The sequence below is a fragment of the Oncorhynchus kisutch genome, linkage group LG5 (assembly GCF_002021735.2).
Source record: "Oncorhynchus kisutch isolate 150728-3 linkage group LG5, Okis_V2, whole genome shotgun sequence".
Lineage (NCBI taxonomy): Eukaryota > Metazoa > Chordata > Actinopteri > Salmoniformes > Salmonidae > Oncorhynchus > Oncorhynchus kisutch.
The window spans coordinates 72849575-72873057 of record NC_034178.2 but is presented as its reverse complement, the minus strand read 5'-3'; the positions used below and the strand labels follow the sequence as shown (position 1 = coordinate 72873057).

Here is a 23483-nt window from a genome sequence, read left to right as displayed (position 1 = left end):
AGACTTGTGGAGGTCAACCATTTTTTTTCTGAGGTCTTGGCTGATTTCTTTTGATTTTCCAATGATGTCAAGCAAAGAGGCACAGAGTTTGAAGGTAGGCCTTGAAATACATCCACGGGTACACCTCCAATTGACTCACATTATGTCAATTAGCCTATCAGAAGCTTCTAAAACATTTTCTGGAATTTTCCAAGCTGTTTAAAGGCACAGTCAATTTAGTCTATGTAAACTTCTGACCCACTGGAATTGTGATACAGTACATTATAAGTGAAGTAATCTGTAGGGAAACAATTGTTGGAAAAATAACTTGTGTCATGTACAAAGTAGATATCCTAACCGACTTGCCAAAACTATAGTTTGTTAACAAGAAATTTGTGGAGTGGTTGAAAAATGAGTTGTAATGACATCTGACTTCAAATGTATATCTGTCGGGCCCCTACTGCCTAAACTATGTCTGTAGGGACCTTACTGCCTGAACTGTGTCTGTAGGGGCCCTGCTGCCTGAAGTGTGTCTGTAGGGGCCCTGCTGCCTGAAGTGTGTCTGTAGGGGCCCTGCTGCCTGAAGTGTGTCTGTAGGGGCCCTGCTGCCTGAAGTGTGTCTGTAGGGGCCCTGCTGCCTGAAGTGTGTCTGTAGGGGCCCTGCTGCCTGAAGTGTGTCTGTAGGGGCCCTGCTGCCTGAAGTGTGTCTGTAGGGGCCCTGCTGCCTGAAGTGTGTCTGTAGGGGCCCTGCTGCCTGAAGTGTGTCTGTAGGGGCCCTGCTGCCTGAAGTGTGTCTGTAGGGGCCCCTGCTGCCTAAACTTGTCCAATAAGAACAGTCATTTTAAAATATGTCTTCTGCTTTCATGCCTGGTGAGCATTCGGGACCTACTTTCCAACCCAGGGTGTAATGGAGTCACTGTGATGTACAGTCTCTGTTTAACACTGGCTGTCTGCTTCAGAAGGGTTATCTCCTTCCTCACCTGTTTGTGGCTCTGTCATGGCATCCGGTTCCCTACTTTAATCAGACTGCCCTGTTCAAAAGTAGTGTACTAGAAAAGGGAATAGGGTGCCATTTGGATGGAATGTACCCAGTGGTCTACAACAAGACTGTCACGTGGTCACTTACCACTTTTCCTTTAGTATCTCTAGATTCGCTGTCATAATCTCCGATCTACCAGGGTGGCCCTAGCATAAAATAGGAATTACTCCACCCTGCCTTTTTTTTTAAAACACTTCTATTTCGTCCCAGTGTTTTGCATGCACAAACAAATGCATACGTAGTATACATGTAGCCATAGCGATGGTTGTTTATAAGTACAATGTGAATTGACTATGAGGTGTCTGCATGGAGAAATGCATAGTGCTTTACTAATGGACCCAGGACCATGTAGCCTGTACAGTTCTATGAGTCCTAAACTGGGTGGATCTTTGTAAACTGACAGACGCTGTCAAGATAAAAAAAAAAAAAATCTGCATTGTCTGCATGCACGGAGAATAAAAATGTGTTCTTAACTGACTCACCTAGTTAAATAAAGGTTAAATAAATAAAATATATGTATGTAGGCAGGCAGGATACAGTTCTTTAAGTAGAATGTATATATCTATAGTAGTAGTATAATATAAACTGACAGAAGCTGTCAGTATCTATTTGTGGTCCGTGTTAAATCCTTCGCACTCTGACATTAGTCCTTTTAATGTTGTAAATTTAGTCCAGACTTTCCGGCATTGCTGTCGCCGACCGCCAAAGGCTTGCATGCCTCCAAGGTGATGCAAATTAAGCCGAAAGGGCCGAGGTCAAATCGGACAAAATGATGTCACTGTTGTTGACCGGCCAGAGCCATAGATAGACTTTAGGTTGGTAGACTTTAGAAGAGCAAAGCAATAACTAAATCCACTGAATAGTGCTGAAAAGCATTTCATGTTAATTATTTTAGAACCGCCAGTCAGGAGGATACAGACAGCTCAAGAGGTAGCCTATGCTTAGATAAGCAGATGAGATATATAAATAGATATAGAAACTGCACGCAGAGACATTAAAAATTGTTTATCCACAAGTTAATCTGTCTCTGGGGAAGTAAAAGGCTTCATTGCCTAAATCCCCAAGTATCCATTTAAACCTTTTTTGTACCCTTTTTATGTCTTAACTCTCAAAAATTTATAACAGAGCAGACCGTACTAAGACGGAAGTATCAATCAACATGATTGAGGAAAATGTATGTTCAGTTTGTCGCGGTACCACGTTGCGGTACCACGTTCTGCTAGCATCATTTTAGCCACAGACTTATGTGCTAGCTGTCTTGTCTGTGTTTTTATAAATGTGCAAGGAATTGGGAAATCGTTCTCATTCGGGGGGAATAATAATTTTATTTTTCAGGTCGGCCACTTGATTTCAACATCTGTTGACAGATAGAATAGTAGAATACACAAGGTGCCATTTCTAAACGTGGTTGTGTGTCAGCAGGGTTTCCTCTTATGTCAGCCACTGACAGTCACTAAATTAACCCTGTGTTTAGGTTGGTAAGTTAGTCTAGCGGCCAGCTACCTACCCATACTGTACCCACCCACCCACACTAACCACCCACCCTGTACCCACACTGTAAACCCACCCACCCACCCACCCACACTAACTAACCATCCACCCTGTACCCACCCACCCACACTACCCACACTACCCAACCACACTGTAAACCCACCCACACTGTACCCACCCCACCCACCCACACATTTCTCATTATCTCACTGCTATGGGCCAGTTGGTGGCATTCTCTCACTGCTATGGGCCAGTTGTCACTGCTATGGGCCAGTTGTCACTGCTATGGGCCAGTTGTCACTGCTATGGGCCAGTTGTCACTGCTATGGGCCAGTTGGCAGCATCCTCTCACTGCTATGGGCCAGTTGGCGGCATCCTCTCACTGCTATGGGCCAGTTGGCGGCATTCTCTCACTGCTATGGGCCAGTTGTCACTGCTATGGGCCAGTTGTCACTGCTATGGGCCAGTTTTCACTGCTATGGGCCAGTTGTCACTGCTATGGGCCAGTTGGCGGCATCCTCTCACTGCTATGGGCCAGTTGTCGGCATCCTCTCACTGCTATGGGCCAGTTGGCGGCATCCTCTCACTGCTATGGGCCAGTTGTCACTGCTATGGGCCAGTTGGCGGCATTCTCTCACTGCTATGGGCCAGTTGTCACTGCTATGGGCCAGTTGTCACTACTATGGGCCAGTTTTCCCAGATTACGCCTCCTCGCCTACTCCTGTACCAAATCATTGTATTTGTAACATCCTTGGTAAACAACAGGTGTAGACTAACAGTGACATTGTTACTTACGGGTTCTTCCCAACAATGCATAGAGACAGAAAAGAGAAATAATAAAAAGGTTAAACACATAACAATAAACAATAGCAGCGTATGTGATGAGTCAAAAAAAGTTTGGGCAAAAAGGGTCAATGCCGATATTCCGGGTAGCTGGTTAGCTGTTTAGCTAGCTGTTTAGCTAGCTGTTTAGCTAGCTGTTTAGCAGTCTTAAGGCTTGTTTAGGTTCCTGTTGGTTCCAGACTGCTGTTAAGTAGCAGAGTAAACAGTACATGACTTGGGTGGCTGGAGTCTTTGAAATGTTTTGTGACTAACTCTGAAACCGCCTGGTATAGAGGTGCTGGGTGGCAGGAAGCTTGGCCCCAGCTATGTACTGGGTCGTAGGTCGTATGCACTACCCTCTGTAGCGCCTTGCAGTCGGATGCCGAGCATTTGTCACACCAAGCGGTGATGCAGCCAGTCAACATGCTCTCTGGAAAACAGACCCCTGTGTCGTTTTAACAATTGATTAGCCTATATTTGGGAAAGCTTCTATTGTTGAATGGAAAAGACATCACCTGTCAGATTAATAATCCGGTAGGCCGTTGAGTCAGGTGAGCTATCTGTTTGTTCTGTTACGTGGATAAGGAGTCCCGATTGGCTCTCTGCAGATTAACCTACAGATCCATACATTAATTTTTCCACTGGAAGATTTCAGGTGTGTCTCTCTCCTTAGCCTGGGCCTACACTGAGACACTGCAGACTCCTATGTCCTAATGTCGTTGTTTTATCACGTCGATGTGACCCTGAATTCTAAAACACTTCTCCTGCTACTAAAGATCTGATGAAAGTGTATCTGTAACTCAACCATCCCCCTACTTACAGAGAGTAGCTAAGCCTATACCTACACTGAGACATATACATATTAATAGGGGGCCAGTAACCAAAAGGTCGTGGGGTTGAATCCCGTGGGCCGAAGAGCTGAAAAAAAAGAAAAAAAAATCTGTCGCTGTGCCCTTGAGCAAGGAACTGAAACCATAATTGGGGGCACTGGACATTGGTGACCCTGGCTGTGACCCCACTCCCTGCTCTTGTCTCAGGGAGAGTTACGATACGCAAGATAGACATTTCCATTCAAAGCACTTGTACAAGTGTGTAACAGGACAAATTTAAGCACCCCAGCATTATCAGAATGATATTATATGAGGTAGTTGGACTTGATGAGGAATTCTATTTTCCAGGTCATGTGGCCTTGACGTGTGTGCTGTTCTTGTGTTGTTGTTGTTGTTGTTGTTGGGGGGGAATGTATGGCTGCGTTCCCAAATGGCACCCTATTCCCTATATAGTGTCTTATGGGCTCTTGTCAAAGTAGTGCACTATATAGTGTCTTATGGGCTCTTGTCAAAGTAGTGCACTATATAGTGTCTTATGGGCTCTTGTCAAAGTAGTGCACTATATAGTGTCTTATGGGCTCTTGTCAAAGTAGTGCACTATATAGTGTCTTATGGGCTCTTGTCAAAGTAGTGCACTATATAGTGTCTTATGGGCTCTTGTCAAAGTAGTGCCCTATATAGTGTCTTATGGGCTCTTGTCAAAGTAGTGCCCTATATAGTGTCTTATGGGCTCTTGTCAAAGTAGTGCACTATATAGTGAATCAGTTTGGATGCTGTCAGAGCGCTGGGATGGGAAATACTTCAAATGCTGTTCTGCGTACGGCTAGTTCAGTCACTCAATTAACCCTCTCGCTCTCTCTCGCGCTCTCGCTCACTCACTCAATTAACCCTCTCGCTCTCTCTCGCGCTCTCGCTCACTCACGAAATGTCAATGATCCCAAATGTGTTTAAACGTCACACCCCTAATAAGGCCTGAATAATGAACAATTCTGACTGACATTGTTCTCTTCTCTTCTCTCCGTCTTTCTTTCCCCACCTTGCCTCACATCTCTCAGGTGGCTGTCGGAGGTGTGACGTCATCGCCCGGTGCTCTTCATCGAGGAGCCGGGATCTGATTGGTTCGTTTGGGTTGCGGCTGGCGGGCTGGCTCCTCCCCCTCCCGGCGGCAGCGTGCGTTCCCAGCTGCCTCCCTGCACCCCACGCTCGCCCGGCCTGCTCGCCCATGCCCCCGCCACCCCCACCAGGCCCTCCAACGCCATGTGCCTTCCCCACACCATGGAAGCAGCAATGGGGAAGCACGGAGCGAGTCAGGCAGGGTTAGGCCTCGGGGGGCTGGGCCAGGGGGGGCGGCGGTGTGGAGGGGTACCACTAGAGCCCTTCGTACACCAGGTGGGAGGGCACACCAGTATGATGCGTTACGACGACCACACGGTGTGTAAACCCCTCATCAGCCGGGAGCAACGCTTCTACGAGTCGCTGCCTCCGGAGATGAAGGAGTTCACAGCAGAGTACAAAGGTAAGAGGAGGAACGAACACACACACACACACACACACACACGTCAGAACCAAGCACTGGTAGTGTAATGTTACCTGACATGCTCTTAGTTAGCACACGTCAATCATCCATCCATCCATCCGTTCACTCATCTGTTCATCCATTCATCCATCTGTTCATCCGTTCATCTGTTCATCCGTCCATTCATCCATCTGTTCACCCATTCATTAATTCATCCATTCATCCACCCATTCATTAATTCACCCGTTCATCCATTCATCCATCTGTTCATCCATTCATCCATCTGTTCATCCATTCATCCATCTGTTCATCCATTAATTAATTCACCCATTCATCCATTCATCCATCTGTTAATTAATTCACCCATTCATCCATCTGTTCATCTATTCATTAATTCATCCATTCATCCATCTGTTCATCCATTCGTCCATCTGTTCATCCATTCATTCATTCTGACCCAGTACAGAGGTGGGAGGAATGTTCCAATGTCAAATGAATGTCCCTCTGTTCGGATGTTGAAAGTGAGTTGAGAGAGAGAGAACCGGAGCGCTCCTGCCTCGAACCACAGTGCTTTTCATGGCACATCACACGCTGACCGAGGTGCCGCTGTGCAACAGTTCAGGGTGTGTTGTGCCTCGCAAAACGGCCAAAATCACACTGGCAAAGGTATTACCGTCAGATGGCGACACTCCTACCCCTCCTAGGGTCCCTCCACTCCTACCCCTCCATTCCTACCCCTCCTAGGGTCCCTCCACTCCTACCCCTCCTAGGATCCCTCCACTCCTACCCCTCCTAGGATCCCTCCACTCCTACCCCTCCTAGGGGTCCCTCCACTCCTACCCCTCCTAGGGTCCCTCCACTCCTACCCCTCCCCTCCTAGGGTCCCTCCACTCCTAACCCTCCTAGGGTCCCTCCACTCCTACCCCTCCTAGGGTCCCCTCCATTCCTACCCCTCCACTCCTAACCCTCCTAGGGTCCCTCCACTCCTACCCCTCCACTCCTACCCCTCCTAGGGTCCCCTCCATTCCTACCCCTCTACTCCTACCCCTCCTAGGGTCCCTCCACTCCTAACCCTCCTAGGGTCCCTCCACTCTTAACCCTCCTAGGGTCCCTCACCTCCTACCCCTCCACTCCTACCCCTCCTAGGGTCCCTCCACTCCTACCCTTCCTAGGGTCCCTCCATTCCTACCCCTGTTAGGGTCCCTCCACTCCTACCCCTCCTAGGGTCCCTCCACTCCTACCCCTCCCAGGGTCACTCCACTCCTACCCCGACACTCCTTCCCCTCCTAGGGTCCCTCCACTCCTACCCTTCCTAGGGTCCCTCCACTCCTACCCCTCCTAGGGTCCCTCCACTCCTACCCCTCCTAGGGTCCCTCCACTCCTACCCTTCCTAGGGTCCCTCCATTCCTACCCCTGTTAGGGTCCCTCCACTCCTACCCTTCCTAGGGTCCCTCCACTCCTACCCCTCCTAGGGTCCCTCCACTCCTACCCCTCCTAGGGTCCCTCCACTCCTACCCCTCCACTCCTACCCCTCCACTCCTACCCCTCCACTCCTACCCCTCCTAGGGTCCCTCCACTCCTACCCCTCCTAGGGTCCCTCCACTCCTACCCCTCCTAGGGTCCCTCCATTCCTACCCCTCCTAGGGTCCCTCCACTCCTACCCCTCCCAGGGTCCCTCCATTCCTACCCCTCCCAGGGTCCCTCCATTCCTACCCCTCCTAGGGTCCCTCCACTCCTACCCCTCCTAGGGTCCCTCCACTCCTACCCCTCCTAGGGTCCCTCCACTCCTACCCCTCCTAGGGTCCCTCCACTCCTACCCCTCCTAGGGTCCCTCCACTCCTACCCCTCCTAGGGTCCCTCCACTCCTACCCCTCCTAGGGTCCCTCCACTCCTACCCCTCCTATGGTCCCTCCACTCCTACCCCTCCTAGGGTCCCTCCACTCCTACCCCTCCTAGGGTCCCTCCACTCCTACCCCTCCTAGGGTCCCTCCATTCCTACCCCTCCTAGGGTCCCTCCACTCCTACCCCTCCCAGGGTCCCTCCATTCCTACCCCTCCCAGGGTCCCTCCATTCCTACCCCTCCTAGGGTCCCTCCACTCCTACCCCTCCTAGGGTCCCTCCACTCCTACCCCTCCTAGGGTCCCTCCACTCCTAGGGTCTCTCCACTCCTAAACGTTGCAGACAGAATACAATGAGGTCTGATTCTCAACCAACATTGTTCCTGAGTGTGTTCTCTTGACGTGTCACACAGACAGCCTAGTTTCCTGTAGGATTCAGTCCTCGTCACCCACTCAGAGGCTTTCCCCTGCAGCCTTCAGAGAGAGAGAGAGAGAGAGACAGCCCCTGTGGACCTTGATGCACACTGTCACTAAGTCTCCTGGGAAAAACAATGTCACACCCTGCCAAAAGTAGGACAGACCAGGAGTTCTCATAGGCTTTGATCTGATTCTCCTGTTGTCACGGTGTGGGTGTGGCCTTTTCTTGGCAGGTCTGACAGGACACAGAGTTCTCTATCTGAGAGAGGAGACAGGATGTTATAACTATAATATCAGGCAGACGTTAACATTAGCCACGCTGTCTATGTATCTACAAGAAGACAGCTAACTAGAACAAAACAGGACCATGATTATTTGGGATATTCACAAAATGAATCCATAGACTGGCAGGGATTGTTGACATATATATTCCACATTTTGTTTGTTGAAGCATAATTGAGAAATAATTGATCAAAGTTTGCATAATCCATTTACCCAGGCTTCCCTTTAAGACTCCATGATGTTTCATCTGTAGGTGCTACCATTTACCCAGGCTTCCCTTTAAGACTCCATGATGTTTCATCTGTAGGTGCTACCATTTACCCAGGCTTCCCTTTAAGACTCCATGATGTTTCATCTGTAGGTGCTACCATTTACCCAGGCTTCCCTTTAAGACTCCATGATGTTTCATCTGTAGGTGCTACCATTTACCCAGGCATCCCTTTAAGACTCCATGATGTTTCATCTGTAGGTGCTACCATTTACCCAGGCATCCCTTTAAGACTCCATGATGTTTCATCTGTAGGTGCTACCATTTACCCAGGCATCCCTTTAAGACTCCATGATGTTTCATCTGTAGGTGCTACCATTTACCCAGGCTTCCCTTTAAGACTCCATGATGTTTCATCTGTAGGTGCTACCATTTACCCAGGCTTCCCTTTAAGACTCCATGATGTTTCATCTGTAGGTGCTACCATTTACCCAGGCTTCCCTTTAAGACTCCATGATGTTTCATCTGTAGGTGCTACCATTTACCCAGGCTTCCCTTTAAGACTCCATGATGTTTCATCTGTAGGTGCTACCATTTACCCAGGCTTCCCTTTAAGACTCCATGATGTTTCATCTGTAGGTGCTACCATTTACCCAGGCTTCCCTTTAAGACTCCATGATGTTTCATCTGTAGGTGCTACCATTTACCCAGGCTTCCCTTTAAGACTCCATGATGTTTAATCTGTAGGTGCTACCATTTACCCAGGCTTCCCTTTAAGACTCCATGATGTTTAATCTGTAGGTGCTACCATTTACTCTACGTGCAAGGTGTGACTAACTGATGAGGATATTTTTCTTCATTTACAGTGGGTCCGTGGTCCTAAATCCTGAGTAAATCACAGTGTTATAACGCACGTAGAGCAGCACGCCTGCCTCCCCAGCCAGCCATCTGTGTTTGGGATGGCATCATTTGGTCTAATCAATCATTTTGAGTTAGACAGCTATTAAAAGCACTGCAGTGGAAATAGCTGTGGTGTTGGCTCTCGTCTGACTGTGGTCGGTGGTTCTGCCTCTGGCTGTGGTCTGTGGTGTTGGCTCTGGCTGTGGTGTTGGCTCTGGCTGTGGTCTGTGGTGTTGGCTCTGGCTGTGGTCTGTGGTGTTGGCTCTGGCTGTGGTCTGTGGTGTTGGCTCTGACTGTGGTCTGTGGTGTTGGCTCTGACTGTGGTCTGTGGTGTTGGCTCTGACTGTGGTCTGTGGTGTTGGCTCTGACTGTGGTCTGTGGTGTTGGCTCTGACTGTGGTCTGTGGTGTTGGCTCTGACTGTGGTCTGTGGTGTTGGCTCTGACTGTGGTCTGTGGTGTTGGCTCTGACTGTGGTCTGTGGTGTTGGCTCTGACTGTGGTCTGTGGTGTTGGCTCTGACTGTGGTCTGTGGTGTTGGCTCTGACTGTGGTCTGTGGTGTTGGCTCTGACTGTGGTCTGTGGTGTTGGCTCTGACTGTGGTCTGTGGTGTTGGCTCTGACTGTGGTCTGTGGTGTTGGCTCTGGCTGTGGTCTGTGGTGTTGGCTCTGACTGTGGTCTGGCTGTGGTGTTGGCTCTGGTCTGGCTGTGGTCTGTGGTGTTGGCTCTGGTCTGGTCTGGCTGTGGTCTGTGGTGTTGGCTCGTCTGGCTGTGGTCTGTGGTGTTGGCTCTTGCTGTGGTCTGTGGTGTTGGCTCTCATCTGGCTGTGGTCTGGTCTGGCTGTGGTCTGTGGTGTTGGCTCTCGTCTGGCATTGGTCTGTGGTGTTGGCTCTCATCTGGCTATGGTCTGTGGTGTTGGTTCTGGTCTGGCTGTGTTCTGTGGTGCTGGTTCTGGTCTGGCTGTGTTCGGTGGTGCTGGCTCTGGTCTGGCTATGGTCTGTGGTGTTGGCTCTCGTCTGGCTAAGATCTGTGGTGTTGACTCTCGTCTGGCTGTGTTCTGTGGTGCTGGTTCTGGTCTGGCTGTGGTCTGTGGTGTTGGCTCTCGTCTGGCTGTGGTCTGTGGTGTTGGCTCTCGTCTGCCTGTGGTCTGTGGTGTTTGCTCTCGTCTGCCTGGGTCTGTGGTGTTGGCTCTCGTCTGTGGTGTTGGCTCTCGTCTGGCTGTGGTCTGTGGTGGTGGTTCTGGTCTGGCTGTGGTCTGTGGTGTTGGCTCTCGTCTGGCTGTGGTCTGTGGTGTTGGCTCTCGTCTGGCTGTGGTCTGTGGTGTTGGTTCTGGTCTGGCTGTGGTCTGTGGTGTTGGCTCTCGTCTGGCTGTGGTCTGTGGTGTTGGCTCTCGTCTGGCTGTGGTCTGTGGTGTTGGCTCTTGCTGTGGTCTGTGGTGTTGGCTCTCATCTGGCTGTGGTCTGGTCTGGCTGTGGTCTGTGGTGTTGGCTCTCGTCTGGCATTGGTCTGTGGTGTTGGCTCTCATCTGGCTATGGTCTGTGGTGTTGGCTCTCGTCTGGCTGTGGTCTGTGGTGTTGGCTCTCGTCTGCCTGTGGTCTGTGGTGTTGGCTCTCGTCTGTGGTGTTGGCTCTCGTCTGCCTGTGGTCTGTGGTGTTGGCTCTCGTCTGCCTGTGGTCTGTGGTGTTGGCTCTTGTCTGGCTGTGGTCTGTGGTGTTGGCTCTCGTCTGGCTAAGATCTGTGGTGTTGACTCTCGTCTGGCTGTGTTCTGTGGTGCTGGTTCTGGTCTGGCTGTGGTCTGTGGTGTTGGCTCTCGTCTGGCTGTGGTCTGTGGTGTTGGCTCTCGTCTGCCTGTGGTCTGTGGTGTTGGCTCTCGTCTGCCTGTGGTCTGTGGTGTTTGCTCTCGTCTGCCTGTGGTCTGTGGTGTTGGCTCTCGTCTGTGGTGTTGGCTCTCGTCTGGCTGTGGTCTGTGGTGGTGGTTCTGGTCTGGCTGTGGTCTGTGGTGTTGGCTCTCGTCTGGCTGTGGTCTGTGGTGTTGGCTCTCGTCTGGCTGTGGTCTGTGGTGTTGGCTCTCGTCTGGCTGTGGTCTGTGGTGTTGGCTCTCGTCTGGCTGTGGTCTGTGGTGTTGGCTCTTGCTGTGGTCTGTGGTGTTGGCTCTCATCTGGCTGTGGTCTGGTCTGGCTGTGGTCTGTGGTGTTGGCTCTCGTCTGGCATTGGTCTGTGGTGTTGGCTCTCATCTGGCTATGGTCTGTGGTGTTGGCTCTCGTCTGGCTGTGGTCTGTGGTGTTGGCTCTCGTCTGCCTGTGGTCTGTGGTGTTGGCTCTCGTCTGTGGTGTTGGCTCTCGTCTGCCTGTGGTCTGTGGTGTTGGCTCTCATCTGCCTGTGGTCTGTGGTGTTGGCTCTCGTCTGGCTGTGGTCTGTGGTGTTGGCTCTCGTCTGGCTGTGGTCTGTGGTGCTGGTTCTGGTCTGGCTGTGGTCTGTGGTGTTGGCTCTCGTCTGGCTGTGGTCTGTGGTGTTGGCTCTCGTCTGCCTGTGGTCTGTGGTGTTTGCTCTCGTCTGCCTGGGTCTGTGGTGTTGGCTCTCGTCTGTGGTGTTGGCTCTCGTCTGGCTGTGGTCTGTGGTGGTGGTTCTGGTCTGGCTGTGGTCTGTGGTGTTGGCTCTCGTCTGGCTGTGGTCTGTGGTGTTGGCTCTCGTCTGGCTGTGGTCTGTGGTGTTGGTTCTGGTCTGGCTGTGGTCTGTGGTGTTGGCTCTCGTCTGGCTGTGGTCTGTGGTGTTGGCTCTCGTCTGGCTGTGGTCTGTGGTGTTGGCTCTTGCTGTGGTCTGTGGTGTTGGCTCTCATCTGGCTGTGGTCTGGTCTGGCTGTGGTCTGTGGTGTTGGCTCTCGTCTGGCATTGGTCTGTGGTGTTGGCTCTCATCTGGCTATGGTCTGTGGTGTTGGCTCTCGTCTGGCTGTGGTCTGTGGTGTTGGCTCTCGTCTGCCTGTGGTCTGTGGTGTTGGCTCTCGTCTGTGGTGTTGGCTCTCGTCTGCCTGTGGTCTGTGGTGTTGGCTCTCGTCTGCCTGTGGTCTGTGGTGTTGGCTCTCGTCTGGCTGTGGTCTGTGGTGTTGGCTCTCGTCTGGCTAAGATCTGTGGTGTTGACTCTCGTCTGGCTGTGTTCTGTGGTGCTGGTTCTGGTCTGGCTGTGGTCTGTGGTGTTGGCTCTCGTCTGGCTGTGGTCTGTGGTGTTGGCTCTCGTCTGCCTGTGGTCTGTGGTGTTTGCTCTCGTCTGCCTGTGGTCTGTGGTGTTGGCTCTCGTCTGTGGTGTTGGCTCTCGTCTGGCTGTGGTCTGTGGTGGTGGTTCTGGTCTGGCTGTGGTCTGTGGTGTTGGCTCTCGTCTGGCTGTGGTCTGTGGTGTTGGCTCTCGTCTGGCTGTGGTCTGTGGTGTTGGCTCTCGTCTGGCTGTGGTCTGTGGTGTTGGCTCTCGTCTGGCTGTGGTCTGTGGTGTTGGCTCTTGCTGTGGTCTGTGGTGTTGGCTCTCATCTGGCTGTGGTCTGGTCTGGCTGTGGTCTGTGGTGTTGGCTCTCGTCTGGCATTGGTCTGTGGTGTTGGCTCTCATCTGGCTATGGTCTGTGGTGTTGGCTCTCGTCTGGCTGTGGTCTGTGGTGTTGGCTCTCGTCTGCCTGTGGTCTGTGGTGTTGGCTCTCGTCTGTGGTGTTGGCTCTCGTCTGCCTGTGGTCTGTGGTGTTGGCTCTCGTCTGCCTGTGGTCTGTGGTGTTGGCTCTCGTCTGGCTGTGGTCTGTGGTGTTGGCTCTCGTCTGGCTGTGGTCTGTGGTGTTGGTTCTGGTCTGGCTGTGGTCTGTGGTGTTGGCTCTCATCTGCCTGTGGTCTGTGGTGTTGGCTCTGGTCTGTGGTGTTGGCTCTGGTCTGTGGTTCCTGTAGGAGGAGGCAGTGAGAGATCTGTACCGTGTCTCTCAGCGGTTAATTTGAAGAGAATGTACTGTTCTATTTCCTGACAGACGACTTGATGTCACACTCTAACATACACATGGATACCTGGTATCCGTCAGGAGGAGAAAGGGTACGGTATTACATGATGTCCTCGTAGGAGGCATTATTCACAGACTTTATTGTTGCTCTAGGTGGATAGACGTTGAATAGGTCCAACTATTTTTTCCCCCCCTTGTAAAAATATTTCCATTGAGAGAGTTTTTAATTTTTATTTTTTTGTCTTGCTTACTATACTGACATACATTGAAATCCAACAGAGTAGAACCGCAATTTACTGAGTGCTGCCAGGTGTATTATATATATATATACACTAGAGGTCGACCGATTTATGATTTTTCAATACCGATACCGACTATTGGAGGACCAAAAAAGACGATACCGATTATTCGGCCGATTTTAAAATAAAAATTTAAAAAATATTTTAAAAATGTATTTGTAATAATGGCAATTACAACATTACTGAATGAACACTTATTTTATCTTAATATAATACATCAATAAAATCAATTTAGCCTCAAATAAATGAAACATGTTCAATTTGGTTTAAATAATGCAAAAACAAAGTGTTGGAGATGAAAGTAATATGTGCCATGTAATAAAGCTAACGTTTAAGTTCCTTGCTCAGAACATGAGAACATATGAAAGTTGGTGGTTCTTTTTAACATGAGACTTCAATATTCCAAGGGGAGAGGTTTTAGGTTGTAGTTAATATAGTATTTATAGGACTATTTCTCTCTATACCATTTTGTATTTCATATACCTTTGACTATTGGATGTTCTTATAGGCACTATAGTATTGCCAGTGTAACAGTATAGCTTCCGTCCTCCTCCTCGCTTCAACCTGGGCTCGAACCAGGAACACATCGGCAACAGCCACACTCAAAGCATCGTGACCCATCGCTCCACAAAAGCCGCAGCCCTTGCAGCGCAAGGGGAATAACTACTCCAAATCTAAAAGCGAGGGACGTTTGAAACGGTATTAGCGCACACTCAGCTAACTAGCTAGCCATTTCACATTGGTTACACCAGCCATTAGGCTGATAGGCTTGAAGTCATAAACAGCGCTGTGCTTGCGAAGAGCTGCTGGCAAAACGCACGAAAGTGCTGTTTGAATGAATGAATGATTACAGGCCTGCTGCTGCTCAGTCAGACTGCTCTATCAAATCAGACTTAATTATAACATAATAACACACAGAAATGCGAGCTTTTGGTCATTAATATGGTCGAATCCGGAACTGTTCTGTATTTTATCTAAAATACCGTTCGGTATTTTATCTAACGTGGTTGGCCATCCTGCACACCCAGTATCTCTCCAGGAGGATGGTTGGCCATCCTGCACACCCAGTATCTCTCCAGGAGGATGGTTGGCCATCCTGCACACCCAGTATCTCTCCAGGAGGATGGTTGGCCATCCTGCACACCCAGTATCTCTCCAGGAGGATGGTTGGCCATCCTGCACACCCAGTATCTCTCCAGGAGGATGGTTGGCTGTCCTGCACACCCATGTTCAGGGGAGACCTAGGAGTTACTTTAGGACATGGCACATGACATTGACCATAATTCACACTAATAGTTAACTAGCGAGAACCAGCCAAACGACACAATATGTTTGGAATTGGCTATCTTGTTAGTCTGTTGTGTTTTCATTATTTTACCTGCTGTTTGATGTCTCTCTCCTCTGGCTATGGGCCACAGGCACACACAGGTGATGCACACCACTTTCCCAGGATTTTCATTGCTGACCAAAAATGAGCTACAACTGAACAAATAACTCACTAACTAGCAATGAATTTCTAAAATGACCTAAAAAAAAAAAAAAACTGCATGATTTTAAAAACTGCTTGTTCCTGTCAATGCAGGTCTACAATAATTATACTCTGAGATTGGGAGGACAGCGTGTAAAACATTACATCTGGAGGCCATTGATCCAGTTCTGATGGGACTGGCCTAATTGTTTGATATAGTTTTTGTATATATTTTTTAAATATATTTTTATTTTTACTTAACTATATTCATCTTGTCTGTTTTTTTCAACTTCCCCCGGGCAATCGGACTAGCGAATTTTAAACTTTTAAATTAAAAGTAACCTAGTTAATATGAAGTGGAAAAGTAGCTGGCTGAAAATGAGTAACCAGTTGATGAGGTAACTGCCGGTGCTAAAGGAAAACACTGTCAACGTGGTCCTATTGAGTTAGGTCAACGTGGTCCTATTGAGTTAGGTCAACGTGGTCCTATTGAGTTAGGTCAACGTGGTCCTATTGAGTTAGGTCAACGTGGTCCTATTGAGTTAGGTCAACGTGGTCCTATTGAGTTAGGTCAACGTGGTCCTATTGAGTTAGGTCAACGTGGTCCTATTGAGTTCGTGGTAGGTAGCCTAGCAGTTAAGAGCGATGGGTTTTTGGTTCGAATCCCCAAGCCGAATAAGTGAAAAATCTGTATGTGCCCTTGAGCAAGGCACTTAACCCTAATTGTTCCTGTAAGTGGCTCTGGATAGGACTGTAGGCTCAATGCAGTAGTCTAAAGCACTGCATCTCAGTGCTAGAGGCGTCACTACAGACCCTGGTTCGATTCCAGGCTGTATCACAACCGGCCAGGGTTTGGGAGTCCCATAGGGCGGTAGCGCAATTGTCCCAGCGTTGTTAAGGTGTCTCTACTGCAGAGACTTTGATATTACCGAAAGCAATCGATATGGTGGAAAAAAGTGAACCAGTGGATCCAGGGGATAGAATTCTTATCGGAGAGTCTTTCAAAAGAGAACCACGCCCCCTTTCCCTCAGGCCGTGCATGTTTCTAACACAAAACGGCAACGGTAAGTATCCCCACTTGAGTGACGACTGCTCACCTCCAATGCTTGGATGAGCACGTGGGGACCTACTTCCCAATCCGTTTGACTGTGATCCTGGATCAGTCGATATGCCGGGATGTGAAATCAAACAGCTGATGGAGCTGCATTCACAGGTCACTACGGGAGGAGCTTTGGTTTCTGACTCAAAGGGAATAAATACCCTGCTTTCTCCCTCTGAGCATTAATGCCGCTTTCAAAACAACTTGGAACTCAGATAACTCCGACTTCCAGCTTCAGTGTGTTCAAGACAACTAGGAACTTGGGGGACGGACGGACTACTTCCAACTGGGGCAAATCATTTTGAATGGTCATCCAACTCAGGAACTCTGGACTCTTTCTAGAGTTCCGACTTGAAGCTTAATGACATCAGGATTTGACCTCGTATTTTTCCGACTTTCCTAGTTGTCTTGAAAGCACCATAAAACTCATTTAGTACCCTTCTCCAGCTCATATCTGTGTGAAGCTGGATTCAGCGCTCTCGTCTGCATTAAAACCAAATATCCATCCAGGTTGGAGTTGACAGTAGAGATGAGGTGTGCGCTATCAACCACGCCCCCTGACATGCGTCAAACACACCCATCTCATTAGTGGAGGTGAGATAAGATGTGTCCGACTCATTTTCAATTGACTGTCATAGCCCCACATTAAAAGTATGTGATGGTGAGTTGAGAAGACAATCAGAAATACTGTTAGAATGTTTTACAATTGACTGCCAAAGCCCCAAATAAAAAAAGGTAAATATTGGCCGTTAACTACAGTGCATTTGGAAACGTTCCAGCCTCAATCTACACACAAAACCAGGTTTTTAGAAGTGTGATATTTCAGTTGATCTAAAAAAAACATAAGTATTCAGACCCTTTACTCAGTACTTTGTTGAAGCACCTTTTGCAGCGATTACAGCCTCGAGGCTTCTTGGGTATGATGTTACAAGCTTGTCACACCTGTATTTGGGGAGTTTCTCCCATTCTTCTCTGCAGATCCTCTCAAGCTCTGTCAGGTTGGATGGAGAGCACTGCTGCACAGCTATTTTCAGGTCTCTCCGGAGATGTTTGATCGGGTTCAAGTCAGGGCTCTGATTGTGCAACAAGGACATTCAGAGACTTGTCCCGAAGCCACTCCTGTGTTGTCTTGGCTGCGTGATTAGGGTCGTAGTCCTGTTGGAAGGTGAACCTTGGCCCCAGTCTGAGGTTCTGAGCGTTCTGGAGCAGGTTTTCATCAAGGATCTCTGTATTTTGCTCCATTCATCTTTCCCTTGATCCTGACTAGTCTCCCGGTCCCTGTCGCTGAAAAACATCCCCACACCATGATGCTGCCACCACCATGCTTCACCGTAGGGATGGTGCCAGGTTTCCTTCAGACGTGACGCTTGGCATTCAGGCCAAAGAATTCAATCTTGGTTTCATCAGACCATAGAATATTATTTTTCATGGTCTGCGAGTCTAGGTGCCTTGTGGCAAACTCCAAGTGGGCTGTCATGTGCCTTTTACTGAAGAGTGGCTTCTATTTGGCCACTCTAAAGGCTTGATTTGGTTGAATGTTGCAGAGATGGTTGTCCTTCTGGAAAGTTCTCCCATCTCCACAGAGGAACTCTGGTGCTCTGTCAGTGACCATCGGGTTCTTGGTCACCTCCCTGACCAAGTCCCTTCTCCCCCGATTGCTCAGTTTGGCCAGGCGGCCAGATCTACGAAGAGTCTTGGTGGTTCCAAACTTCTTCCATTTAAGAATGATGGAGGCTACTGTGTTCTTTGGGACCTTCAATGCTGCAGACATTTTTTTGGTACCTTTCCCCAGATCTGTGCCTTGACACAATCCTGTCTCGGAGCTCTACGGACAATTCCTTCGAACTCGTGGCTTGGCTTTTGCTCTGACATGCACTGTCAACTATGGGACATTAAATATAATTATTTGTGCCTTTCCAAATCATGTCCAATCAATTGAATTTACCACAGGTGGACTCCAATCAAGTTGTAGAAACATCTCAAGGATGACCAATGGAAACAGGATGTACCTGAGCTCAATTTCGAGTCTCACAGCAAAGGGTCTGAATACTTATGTAAATAAGGTATTTCTGTTTGTATTTCATGAATTTGCAAACACTTGCTTTGTCATGGAGTATTGTGTGTAGATTGATGAGGGGGAAAATTTAATATATTGTGGAATAAGGCTGTAATGTAACATGAGGAAAAGGTGAAGGGATCTGAATACTTTACATAATTTTTTTCCCATGGTTGGGATCGTGAGAATTTTCAGATATCAAAATGGGGTTGTGGGCCCAAAAAAAGGTATGGGTACCCCTGAGTTGGATCGACATGGCCCTATGGGAAGCCCCGAGTTGGATCGACATGGCCCTATGGGAACCCCCGAGTTGGATCGACAAGGCCCTATGGGAACCCCCGAGTTGGATCGACATGGCCCTATGGGAACCCCCGAGTTGGATCGACATGGCCCTATGGGAACCCCCGAGTTGGATCGACATGGCCCTATGGGAACCCCCGAGTTGGATCGACATGGCCCTATGGGAACCCCCGAGTTGGATCGACATGGCCCTATGGGAACCCCCGAGTTGGATCGACATGGCCCTATGGGAACCCCCGAGTTGGATCGACATGGCCCTATGGGAACCCCCGAGTTGGATCGACATGGCCCTATGGGAAGCCCCGAGTTGGATCGACATGGCCCTATGGGAAGCCCCGAGTTGGATCGACATGGCCCTATGGGAAGCCCCGAGTTGGATCGACATGGCCCTATGGGAACCCCCGAGTTGGATCGACATGGCCCTATGGGAAGCCCCGAGTTGGATCGACATGGCCCTATTCAGTGCTGCTGAGCTCAGTTAGCTGCTGTTGCATGAAAGAGAAGACGGGCCCATATTCATAAAAAGTCTCAAAATAGGAGTGCTGATCCAGGATCAGGACCCATCGGTCCATGTCTTCTCGTTTGTTATGTTGTAGTGCTGATCTGGGATCAGGCCCCATCGGTCCATGTCTTCTCGTTTGTTATGTTGTAGTGCTGATCTGGGATCAGGTCCCATCGGTCCATGTCTTCTTGTTTGTTATGTTGTAGTGCTGATTTGGGATCAGGTCCCATCGGTCCATGTCATCTTGTCATGTTGCTGTGCTGATCTAGGATCAGGTCCCATCGGTCCATGTCATCTTGTCATGTTGTAGTGCTGATCTAGGATCAGGCCCCATCGGTCCATGTCTTCTCGTTTTGTTATGTTGTAGTGCTGATCTGGGATCAGGTCCCATCGGTCCATGTCTTCTCGTTTTGTTAAGTTGTAGTGCTGATCTGGGATCAAGTCCCATCGGTCCATGTCTTCTCGTTTTGTTATGTTGTAGTGCTGATCTGGGATCAGGTCCCATCGGTCCATGTCTTCTCGTCATGTTGTAGTGCTGATCTGGGACCAGGTCCCATCGGTCCATGTCTTCTTCTTTGTTATGTTGTGAAAGGTGAAGATTTTTGAATATGTGCTCATGCCAGGGGCTCACCTGGGATTGAACCAGTCTGTGTGTAAGCGCTCTGAACACACACACACACACACACAGGCTGAATATTTAATGGTCATTAACCTGATCCCTGACAGAATTAGCTGTCTGTTTCAGGAGTACAGTTACACTGCTGTTTCTCACATAATCACGTTTTCTCCTCTTACGCTCTCTGGCTGTATCTCACTTACACACGTAAGCACACATGGTCCTCCCCTGACATCAGCCCTGTCTCCATTGGCTAAGCGGAATCCTGGTCGGCTGGTGACATCATCTAGGCCTTATCTGAGAGTCTAAAACCTTAGCTGCTGTCTAACCATCCATCCGTCCATCCATCCATCTCTATCTATCATTCATCATCTATCTATCCATTATCCATCCATCATCTATCCATCTATCTATCTAGAGTCAGCAGGAGAGGAGAGGCTAAGAGCATTTACCCACTGCTGCCCTTCCCCATCCAACCTGATACTTCCCCCGTCCTGCCGTCCCCCACCCTGTCGTCCCCCTCCATGCCGTCCCCCCGCCCTGCCGTCCCCCGCCCTGCCGTCCCAGGCCCTGTCGTCCCCCTCCATGCCTTCCCCCCGCCCTGTCGTCCTGCGCCCTGTCGTCCCCCGCCCTGCCGTGCCCTGCCGTCTGCCGTCCGCCGCCCTGTCGTCCTGCGCCCTGTCGTCCCCCGCCCTGCCGTGCCCTGCCGTCCCCCACCCTGCCGTCCGCCGCCCTGTCGTACCCCGCCCTGCGTCCCCCGCCCTGCCGTCCCCCGCCCTGCCGTCTCCCGCCCTGCCGTCCGCCGCCCTGTCGTACCCCACCCTTCCCTGCCCTAGCTGTGTTTTTTGTAGCCCACGTGGGAGAGTTTGTAAAACTGACAAGGCTACATTGTAGTTACCTTTTAATAGAGAAGGTTTTTGGGAAAAAACCAGAAGACTGTTTTCATTAGCATCATTGCTAACGGCTACACAAAGTGGTCGACGCTCGTACCTCACACACACACAGGGCATTCTCATTGTCTTCAGAAAGTTTCAGGAAATGCCCCTACTCTACCTTTCCCTACCTCGTCCGCCTCCGTCTCTCTCTGAGTGGCTAGCATCATTTATCCACTCTGGCCCCACCCTGCTGGTCTCTCTCCCCACCCTGCTGGTCTCTCTCTACTGTAATCTTTCACCTACACATTCTCTACCACTCTAGAATGAATCAAAGAGGAGATAGATGAGTCCTATTTCTGTCTCTCTCTCTCTCTTGTTCCGTCTCTCTCTCTCCTGTTCCCTCTCAACCTCTCCCTAACCCTGACGTTGTGACAGACTGCCTGGCCAGATGAGATGACATTCACCTCTATCTCCTATAAACCTGAACCCATATCGTTTCCCTTTCCCTGCTTATCTTACACACTGGTGGTATTTTCCTGTAGTTTCAGGTTTCTGACAGCAGGTTTCTGTCTCATCCGTCTTTCTCCCATGGAAGACCCTTATTATCATCAAAATATTTAACGCAGGCTTATTTTTATTCCGTACACATTTTATATTTTCATTATATTTTCCATACTCTATAATCCAATTACATTTTTTAAAATTTAAACATTGTAGTGTATCCAGAAATATTTCAAATGTAATTGTGTAAATCACACACCCGAGTGCATCTTCTGCCCTCTCCTCTAGGCATGGTGTTGGTATGTTTTGAGGGGGATATTGACGGATACATCAACTTGGTAGCGTACCCGTATGTGGAGAGCGAGATCCTGGACCACGAGGACCTACCGGAGAGGGACCAACCCCGGAGGAAACACTCCCGACGGAGCCTCCTCCGCTCCACCTCCGAGATCAAAGAGGAGAGGCTACCACACGAGAGCGACAGCACTGAGAAGTGAGTAGAGCAGTGGGAATAGGGAATGGTGTGTGTCTACCTCTGAGATCAAAGAGGAGAGGCTACCACACGAGAGTGACCGCACTGCGAAGTGAGTAGAGCAGTGGGGATAGGGAATGGTGTGTGTCTACCTCTGAGATCAAAGAGGAGAGGCTACCACACGAGAGCAACCGCACTGAGAAGTGAGTAGAGCAGTGGGGATAGGGAATGGTGTGTGTCTACCTCTGAGATCAAAGAGGAGAGGCTACCACACGAGAGTGACAGCACTGAGAAGTGAGTAGAGCAGTGGGGATAGGGAATGGTGTGTGTCTACCTCTGAGATCAAGGAGGAGAGGCAACCACACCGGAGTGACAGCACTGAGAAGTGAGTAGGACCCAGTTGCCTGATTTGTTCATATGATAGACTAAAATAATGTAGGTTGGCTATAACTTAGTTGAATATGTTGTGATGGGTTTGTGTTTCGGTGGCCTGCGTTAGTTGTTAACCTGTGTTCCCTTGTGTTGTTCAGGAGCTACACACAGAAGGGAGAGACATGTACTACAGACCTACTGTAGGCCTGCTGAGACGTCATGTAGGACAGGCCTGCTGAGACGTCGTGTAGGACAGGCCTGCTGAGACGCCGTGTAGGACAGGCCTGCTGAGACGCCGTGTAGGACAGGCCTGCTGAGACGCCGTGTAGGACAGGCCTGCTGAGACGCCGTGTAGGACAGGCCTGCTGAGACGCCGTGTAGGACAGGCCTGCTGAGACGCCGTGTAGGACAGGCCTGCTGAGACGCCGTGTAGGACAGGCCTGCTGAGACGCCGTGTAGGACAGGCCTGCTGAGACGCCGTGTAGGACAGGCCTGCTGAGACGCCGTGTAGGACAGGCCTGCTGAGACGCCGTGTAGGACAGGCCTGCTGAGGCGCCGTGTAGGACAGGCCTGCTGAGGCGCCGTGTAGGACAGGCCTGCTGAGACGCCGTGTAGGACAGGCCTGCTGAGACGCCGTGTAGGACAGGCCTGCGGAGACGCCGTGTAGGACAGGCCTGCGGAGACGCCGTGTAGGACAGGCCTGCGGAGACGCCGTGTAGGACAGGCCTACGGAGACGCCGTGTAGGACAGGCCTGCGGAGACGCCGTGTAGGACAGGCCTGCGGAGACGCCGTGTAGGACAGGCCTGCGGAGACGCCGTGTAGGACAGGCCTGCGGAGACGCCGTGTAGGACAGGCCTGCGGAGACGCCGTGTAGGACAGGCCTGCTGAGACGCCGTGTAGGACAGGCCTGCGGAGACGCCGTGTAGGACAGGCCTGCTGTAGGCCTGCTGAGACGCCGTGTAGGACAGGCCTGCGGAGACGCCGGGTAGGACAGGCCTGCTGTAGGCCTGCTGAGACGCCGTGTAGGACAGGCCTGCTGAGACGCCGTGTAGGACAGGCCATTAAACACATTCGTACTGAACATTTGAGAAAATGTGCTTTTCTTTTTGAGTGTTGAACATTCCCGGGATCTATTATTTCAGCTCATGAAACATGGGTCTGACATTTACACGTTGAGTTTACGGGATCTATATGGGATCTATTTACTACTTTAAAATGGGTCCAATGAAATGTGGATGTTGTAGGTCTGCCTGTAGCCTACTTCACCAGCATGATCCACGAGTCAGGAAAAAGTTAGCAATTTATTCTGAAAATGATCATGGAAATTAAATAGGAAATAGATTCATATTTCTAACTCTTTTTATTTATTTTTTTAGCAAATGATTACATCTTGTTATTATATTTACCTGTTTTTGTTGTTGTTATGAATAGGCATGCCATCATATATCCCCCGTCTGCACAAAATACTAATCTGCCTGTTTGCAATGGAATGTTTCAACCACTAGAAACCGAGCGTACGCATGGTTTAAAGTTACCAGGAAGTCAAGCACATTCTCACATCTATTCAGTTTTTAGAAATGACAACTTTTGAGTGAAAACTGGCACACGCATCTTTTGGGGGTCTATTTTTGTAGATGCGTATA

At 49.8% G+C, this 23483-nt stretch overlaps 1 protein-coding gene across 2 annotated transcripts in view; it reads left to right on the top strand.

Moving 5' to 3' along the window:
• The window catches only part of LOC109891457 (inositol hexakisphosphate kinase 1), an 88642-nt gene that overhangs the window by 37953 nt on the left and 27206 nt on the right, over positions 1 to 23483 (top strand). For both annotated transcript variants that reach the window (XM_031825768.1, XM_031825769.1), the window contains exons 2-3: positions 5217 to 5677; positions 21284 to 21488. In XM_031825768.1, the coding sequence (XP_031681628.1) occupies positions 5419 to 5677; positions 21284 to 21488 (464 nt within the window). In that variant the 5' untranslated portion in view covers positions 5217 to 5418. The remainder of the gene's footprint in view (positions 1 to 5216; positions 5678 to 21283; positions 21489 to 23483) is intronic.